Source organism: Frankliniella occidentalis, unplaced genomic scaffold (assembly GCF_000697945.3).
Source record: "Frankliniella occidentalis isolate FOCC.00 unplaced genomic scaffold, Focc_3.1 Scaffold33, whole genome shotgun sequence".
NCBI lineage: Eukaryota > Metazoa > Arthropoda > Insecta > Thysanoptera > Thripidae > Frankliniella > Frankliniella occidentalis.
Genome location: NW_026267163.1, coordinates 1,440,649 through 1,449,181, shown reverse-complemented (window position 1 = coordinate 1,449,181; position 8,533 = coordinate 1,440,649). Strand labels below are relative to the sequence as shown.

General features: G+C 41.6%; 1 protein-coding gene across 1 annotated transcript; it reads right to left on the bottom strand.

Annotated features, from left to right (window-relative positions):
* Positions 1-691: 691 nt before the first annotated feature.
* LOC113213484 (von Willebrand factor A domain-containing protein 8) lies at positions 692-8,425 on the bottom strand. The gene is made up of 25 exons (XM_052265955.1): positions 8,192-8,425; positions 7,765-7,971; positions 7,141-7,477; positions 6,960-7,066; positions 6,691-6,881; positions 6,389-6,602; positions 6,154-6,302; positions 5,901-6,057; positions 5,458-5,638; positions 5,164-5,369; positions 4,881-5,032; positions 4,336-4,571; positions 4,065-4,264; positions 3,812-3,973; positions 3,573-3,715; positions 3,160-3,493; positions 2,941-3,068; positions 2,665-2,853; positions 2,381-2,576; positions 2,140-2,295; positions 1,896-2,004; positions 1,686-1,806; positions 1,414-1,603; positions 1,080-1,318; positions 692-1,001 (listed from the first exon to the last, which is right to left on the bottom strand). Exons 1-25 carry the CDS (start codon positions 8,357-8,359, stop codon positions 893-895), a joined length of 4,581 nt encoding a protein of 1,526 aa, XP_052121915.1. The 5' UTR covers positions 8,360-8,425; the 3' UTR covers positions 692-892.
* Positions 8,426-8,533: the final 108 nt, after the last annotated feature.

Here is an 8,533-nt window from a genome sequence, read left to right as displayed (position 1 = left end):
ACTCCGGGTAGGCCATCCCGCAATACACGCAAGCTCTACAAGCAAGATGTTGCCTACCTATAAGGCGCTATGAGACAGCTGAACTTGGCAATTTCCCCCCCCCCCCCTCCTCAGGCCCGGAACTGCAGTTAGGCGATTCGTTTGCCCTCCTGATGGTATCTGTACCTGATTTAGCTCTTATTTCAGCAACTGTCACTAAATGAAATAACAGAATGTAATTAACTACTTTACTCATTTTATTTACTAAAATAGATAAATTGCGTTCGGACAAACGAGCTTCGGACAATCAGAGCCGTCTCGCAAGTGTGTGATGGAATTTCTCCAACGTGTTGACACTTTCCCATAAGAAAGGTATGTGAATTCATTGAGACATTGGAGAAAATTTGGATGGGCCCCAAGTGTATACTGTTCATTTGCTGAATGTAGACATTTCGTCAGGCCAGGCTCTATTGTACTCATCATGAGGACTGCCGCCGGGGTGTCTACATTTAGGGAATGAATTGATCCATGATGCCTGAGGCATGATCGAGCATATTGTCATCTAGGTATCATTTCCAAGATAAATAGGGTTTACTTATTTTGTTTATCTGTTGTTGGTGTGGTGAGCAATGATTTTCCGACCAGTGTGAACAGAGAGATACAATTGAATTCAAATGAAGTGGGATGTGTTAGATAACATAATATACACTGATTCAAACATGCCAGCATGTTTTATTTTCTCACAGTCTTCATGAAAATAGATACTTCTTTTATTTAAAAATAACATCTAAAAATATCACGATATCTGTCTTTATCTATCTACATATTCTTATAGTATCTTACAAATTAAAAAAAATATGGTTAGATTACAGGTACAATATCTCCCAGGAAAATATATTTGCTCAGGTAGCACCTAAGCTGTATTCAACATAGAAGCTGTGAAAATCTGTTGAAGTATTTGAGGTATGTCCTTTAAATCCATACAAACAAATGCTCTTCCAGCTGGCATTTGCTTCGTTAATCTGTAATTCAAAGTAAAATGCAGATTAAAATTTGAATTGAAGCAAAAAAAAATAAATCATGCAGCTATAATAGCTTACTTTGCTGCTTGGTCACCCAAAGATCCAATGAAAATTGCATAAGCATTCACTTTAGTTTCCTCTGTTAGTGCTGAGGCAAATCTCTTGGGTGGGATTCCATACCGCTCTAGGTTGGCGTCAGAGAGAACCACAACTATAGCATCATCACAGTCTTCTTGAGCGAGGCTACTAATGGCCGTTTTAGTTGCAGCCAATGTATGATCTCCAGACATGCAGAACTGAGCATGTGCGTGCATGGTCTAAGCAAACCAAAGGAAATAGATATAAATATATATAGAGAGTTGTCGTGGAACAACAACCAGCACCACATTGAAAAATATAAAACAATTCTTACTTTGATCACATCCAAACGCTGTTTATTATCCTTTGGAGGCTTTGAAGAGTCAACAAATTCAATTCCGTAGCCCTCTCCAGAATGGCCATGAATATCATAAAGAATTTTATCTTCATGACCCTGAAATGCTTCCATAACAAGTACCATGGCTTCCATTTCCCTATCAAGACGACCATCATACCCATTGAACCTGTATCAAAGGAATACCAGATAGAGATCTAAAGAGTATTCCTTAAGCTGATTCACTAGATTTCTCACTTCCTCTCTTCTACCTGTACATGCTGCCTGAGACGTCTACAACAAGACGTAATCTCTTCGGTTTCATTTGAGGAGCACCTAGTTCAGGCTCAGCCTCAGCACGGCGCCTGTATATTGTCTTCTCCCCAGTTAAACCTAAAAATGTAGGAATTACACACATTACAGTGATTAAAAAAACCACATAAAATCTTGAGTCCTATGAAACATCCCTCACATCTACTTACCTTCAATTAGTTTTGTATCATCAAGTTCCCCACTGGTCTGATGTCGTAGCCACTGCCTTTCTTTTGATTTTGCCTGAAGGCTGCTTAATACAACCCTTAATGATTGAATCTAGAAAGACAAGTTACAATAAATGACTTGATTGCATGATGGATCTAATTTCTAGAAATATGACTTTAGAAATATGGCGCTAACTCAACTACACATTGGTGCAAAAAGACTTATTACAGGAAACGGCATTCATACCTGTTTGCTCACACCCTTGTGAAACTGTTCATACAAAGTGGCATCATAAGAACTCATTTGAATTTCTTTCAGTCTTTGCTGAAAAGCTCTTTGACCCATCTCCCGTGCTGCTTTTTTCACATGTTCCGGAATGGCCTCTTTTTCTGCGTCACTCAGCTAAAAAATCCAAGCATACTAGATATAAATAAGGTAGGTACAAAATATATGAAAGGATTTCAGACATATTGAGCGATATTCAAACCTGGTGGACTTTATGACCAGCATCAAGGCGATAGGGTCCACCTTTCCCACCAAGGCCTGCCGTGTCACGACCACCTGTGCCACCTGCCCAGGTGTTCCCTCCCACATGAGGATCATTATTTTTGTCTACTTTACCATGTTTTGGGTTGGACACATCAAGACCGCTATATCGATCAACAGTTAACTGCAAATCATCCCTTCCTGCAATTTCAAGTTCAGCATAAATAAACAACAGGGGAGAAAGCAACACTTACCTAATACTAAAATGTTAATACAATATATGACATGCCTGTTCCAAGCATTTTCTGCCAATCATCTAAACTCCGCTCAAGTTGTGCTAAACCTGTCTCCCACAGGCGAACACAACCACCTTTATCTACAGTCACTAGGCCGCTATTGCTCCTCTCAGCAATAAGAATTGGCTGCTGTGAATTAGAATAAACATATGCTGAGGCTGTTGAACTGACCTTTGGCCTACAAAGAAAAATAATGTTTTGTAATTTAGAAAAGTAGCGTTAAAAGATGCAAACTTTTCATAAGGTAAATTTTTTATGTACTTACTCAGGAACTGGGACAAATCTCATTTTGTGATTAACAACATCGACAACTTCAAGATAGCCGGCTAACCCTTCATCATTTTGCTGGGCAATGGCAGGAGGAACTTCCCCAACTCTGATAGGTCTAACTATCTGCATTAAAAAGAAGGGATGAGATCATACCTACTCTGAAACAGCTTCTCGTAAAATGCACTAGGAGGCTTTTCTTTTTCATAAAACTCACCTGTCCAATGTCAGACATAACAATTGCGGTAGATTTAGAGGAAACACCATGTTCTCTTTTCCATGAATAAACCTCAGAAGCTGTGAGATCCAAGTCTGGAAATCCTACGACAACTGTGGCCAAACTTTTAGAAGTTGAAAGTAAACGGTTAGGGGCACTGATTTTTTGATCCAGGGCCTCAGACAATGCTTTGGATCCCAAACCAGTTGAATCACATTGTATAACAGCACCAATGGGTACCTGGACTGAATCAGAATCAGTCCCCTCCTGATGCATAATTCTCAGAATACTTGGGCAGTTATCATTTATGTTTTGTTTCTTTAATGAATATCTCCTAAATAGGAAAAGAAATTTAATAAAATAATAAACTGTAGTATAAAAATATGCAGAGATACTCAAATGAAGCAACCAACCTTTGCTCAGAATCACTCAACAGCCAAGTGTCACTTCCAGCAACATGAAGACTAGAAATGTCAAATGGAACAGCCAATGAATGTGCAGTCATATTATCAATATTGATCAGATCTATCTTAGATCCATCCTTTTCATACAAAATCTAAAAGCAAGAACACAATCATGTCACTACATACTCAGTCAAAAGAAAGCACATATTCACCCCTAAAATTTCTTCAAACCCAGTAGCGCCACTTACCACATTATTTGAGCCACAAACAGGCACCATTTTCCATCCTGTTTGCTGTCTCCCTCCACCAAACCGCTGAGATATTTTCTCAGTGGCTTGATCAAGCAGTGATGCTACTGGTATTGCACTGGCTAGTTTATTTTCTGTATCCAAGAGAACTAAACTGTTTGACTAATGATAAAACACAGAAAAAAATCATTGACTTTAAAAATGAAACATTATATTTGGACCAATGAGAAAAAAAAACATTGTGGAAACTTACAGATTCTTCATGAACAAGAATAGAGCCCTTTCTGAAACCATCTAATGCGATTATAGACACTTGCGATCGTGAAAATCGATTAGAACCCAAAAGTCCTTGCATTGACAAATAAAGAGCTTTGTCTTTATATGGAGACATTGTCAATACTCCTAAGGGATTCACTGTAGCCACATGAATGAGATCTTCTGCAAAATTAGATCCTGAGGGAAAAAAATTCTCAGTTTACTTTCTTTGTTTTGAGTCGCTGTATTAAAAATAAAACTATAGTAACCTTTAGTAACAGCTAATCCTGATATGATAGTTGATTCGTTTACTGGCATGTTCCAATAACTCTGCATTTCACTGAAAAATGTTGAGCGTGCTTCCACTTTATCAACATTAAAGATTTCATGTGGTACTGACACAGGCCGTTTCGTCTTCAAAAACCTCTCTTCAACTCCAAGGGATGAAATTTGTGTTTGAATTACCAGCCACTGCGCCACTTGTTTCAGAGGAGGGAGAGGTAACCTGGTAATCAAAATGAGCATTTTACTAAATCTAGTAATTTTACAAAGCTTATACAAATCTTTAAGTAATTGTAAAGCTTGGTTTTCTGGAGGATGTATCAAGGTATTTAACGAGACAAGAGTTAGTTAGACAAGTTTATTTTAAGGATAGATAGATAATTTCTTATTCTAGCTTTCATCATTAACATCTAACTCACAATTTCTTTGGAACCAAAAGAAAGTCCAAGATACATCACAATTACATATAACAGAAAGACAATAAAATGCACAAGTCCAAAAGTTAAAGATAAGATAAATAAAATCATCTTACTCTGTGGCTAAGGACACATTTGTTGGCTTGGCCCCAACTGGAATCCCATGTTTGTGAAGAACACTAACTAAAGTTTCCAAAGTTTCTTTACTGTGCTGATCAAAGTCAAAGACATTTGAAACAACATTTGCCAGCCCTTCATTAGGGAATTTCTAAAAGAAGAAAATTAAAAAAACAAATGTAATACTGTAAATGCTTACAAACAAAACTTAAATACAAACTACTCTAGTATATTAATTTTATTTCATAGAAGCTTGAAAATGTATTCCGGTACTTAACTTACCTGCAAATGTTTCACAATATTTACAACCTCTCTGGTAGAATATGGATAATTTACAAGACCCTGATCTGCCATGTTGCGAAGCTCACCAAATGCTTTTACAAGTTTCTCTATTAAAGCATCAGGCACATCGGGTCCATAGCTCTTAAGTAGTGCTCTCTCGGATTCTGGACTAGGATTGTCAACAGAATGGCAGCTGAATAAATCTCCTAGTAGAACAGCAGAAAATTCACAAGTTGTCAAAGCATATTTTATTTCAGTGCATTAAAAAAATAACCTCATGAAAGTGCCGCTTACCTAGTGAACCAAAGAAATCATTACCCAAAAAGGGAAATCCAGGTCTATTTGCAAGAACAATCATCCTAAAGTCTGGATGTATAGGAATAATGTTAGGAGTTGGGGAAGAGGCTCGTATGTCATTTGAGGGTACTATTCTTCTCCCATCAGACAAAATCATTTCCCCTGACTCCACCAAGGTCTACAAGAACAAGGTTGTGCATTAAATTTAAGTGATCTTTTGAAATTGTAAGAATTAGAAAAATTAATACAGTGCATCCCGCTTAAACCGTCGCGGCCGACTTTCGCGAAATCGCAACGGTTAAAGCGGGAAACGGTTTAAGGGAGGTCCCCGAGGGACTAGAGACTTGACTCGGGAATTTCGGTTTACAACGGCTTAAGCGGGAAAACGGTTAATGCGGAGCGCGGTTTAAGCGGGATGCACTGTAATAAAGCAGAAATACCTTCAAAATGCATGTAACATGAGTTGGTGCTTTATCTGCTTCATCAACCACTAAAACATGTCCAAGCTTAACAGCAGTCACTAAAGGTGAATCGTCATAGACAACAATTCCATCTCTTACAGTTGGTTGCAAAGTAAGTGTTTGAACAGTTGTATCTCTAAAAACCATGAATCATATCATAAAATATGATTGTTTAATTTAAATGTGCTCATATAATTTTTAATTTAGAAAAGTAGAAGATTCCTATAGTTACCTGTGCAGTTGAATGTACTCTCTTGGCCGATTTAATATTTGCAGCAGCCTGTCAGCCACCTTATTCTTCCCAACACCTTGATTTCCGACGAGTAAGAGGTGTTCACCAAGGACAAAGTCTTGCAACAGTGCTTCAAGAAGTATAATATGCTACCAAATTCAAGGTTGAACATACAGTCAAATGCTTAATGAGGTAAATGCATTACAATTCAGCTGATTTTATAGATAATAAATACCTGAGGTACATCATAAAATAGAATATCAGGAACTTTTGATTTGGCAGCAGTATCAGGATAGCGTTTGGCTGTAGTACCTCCAATTGTTATGGAATCACCATTAATAATAACACAATCTGCACTTTTGGCATCTCCATCTAATTCCTTTTTTCTCTCAACATTTAATGAAGATAGAAGTTTTTCTAGTGACTGGCGGGCAATGTTAGGAAGAAATCTGTAATCAATATTTCACATTCTTAAGTCTTAAGTTCATTATACACTAGATGATGAGGACAATTTTGACTGTTAAAACTGAGACGTACCTTGCTAAAGATGCCCTTTGCACTGCATCATAAGATGCATCTGAAGGGAATGAAGCCATCCTCCTTGCAATGCGAAGAAGTTGCCGTGTTGATAGAGAAGGAGCAATGGCACGAAGTGTCGGATCTTCTGACTCTCGAAGATTATGAGCTACCTCCACCACACTTTCTACAGTATATGACGGCTTACCATACTATAATCAGAACAAATACAAATTATCTCATGTTGACGTTCAAGAAGTTAACAGCTGCACTTTACGAAAATAACTTACAAGGTTGGTAATGATTGAAAGCTCTTCTTGACTGCTTAAAGGTCTCATTTCATGAAACAAAAACAAGTTGAGCAGTTCTGGTGTAAGCCACTGCGTGGAGCCTTTCCCTGCGAAATAAAGGCTCGTGATTAATCGACGTAGACTCGAAAGTAAGGAGTGCATCATCCAAACAGCTGCTTACCCGATGAGGGTGGTTCAGCCAGGGCGACGATTCTGAACGACGGGTGTATCTTTTGCACGCCCGCCGCTGCCATCTGCTCCTCCGTCCAGCTCATCTTCGCCCTCAGCTCCTCGTAGCGGTCGGCGCGCAGCAGGCGGCGGCCGTCGTGCAGCTGCAGCTCGCGGTCCTGCGCCAGCCTGTGGATGACAGCGAGGGTGCCCGGGTGCACGCGGTGCAGCCCGTCCAGCACGGCCAGGTGGCCGTTGAGGGCGGCGCTCACCAGCGGCGAGTCGTACCACACCGTGTCGCCGTTGGGCAGCGTGGTGCGCTGCTGCACCAGGTCGCGAGACGTCATGTCCTGTGGCGGGGCAGAAAGCGAAACAGGCAGACATGAGCTCGGTCCAGGCGGAAGTGTTCGAGGACGACCATGGTGAACGCTCGAGGGGTACTACTACACTATGAATTCAAGCGGAACACAAATTTTTCTGTTTGTTCTTGATTTTTTCTGATCCAAACAGAAAATGACCTTTCATAGACTTTTGAATGAATTTCTACTGATTTTGTAAGTTGATTTTCCTTGATTTTCACTGATTGGGTTTTCAGTGATTTTTTGAGTGAAATATTTCCCCGTGACGGTAGGCCTACCTGGAAGAGCACGATGGGCTCGATGGTGTATCCCAGGGTGGCGGCCAGCTGGCGCACCGTGGCGCTCTTGCCGCAGCCCCGCGGCCCGATGACGCACAGGTCGGCCGCCACGTGGCTCTGCATGAGCTGCGCCAGGAGCGACTCCTGGTAAGGCGTCTCGACGAACTTGGGCGGAGGAGTGCCACCGTCACCCGCCCCGCGCGACACCTGAGAGAGAGAGAGAGAGAGGCGAACGAGTGCATGAGCATAGATATGAGGAGAGTGAGGTACCAGAGTAAGCGGGAAAGATAACTGCTAATAACTAGGTAAAATTACCAAGTTTTTACTAGTGCAAAGAATGGGCAGGGCTAAAGAGCCTCCCAGTGAACGAGCCGCGAGAGGGTCACGGGTTCACACGTGGTGCAGGCCGGGCCGCTGTGAGACTCACCTCTACCTGGCTGGAGCTGCCGCCGTAGCTGATGGTGACGGCCGCCTTGTGCTGCTGCGCCGTGTCCGAGACCTGGCCGACGCGCAGCTCCAGCGGCCGCTCCGGCTCCGTCACCTGGAACGTGGCCAGCAGGTCCTCGACGGCGCGCACCCCGTCCTGGCCGAGCATGCTGCGGTACGGGTAGGCGCGCGTCAGCAGCGCGTGCAGCGGCAGGTCGGGGAACTCGCCCTGTGTGGTGGGGCGGACGGCAAACGTTGAGAAAAATACAATAATTGTTAGCAGTGCGAACGACGCAACGCGCCAACCGCAGCCGCTCTTCAAAACCACAAGAACTTGCAGGAA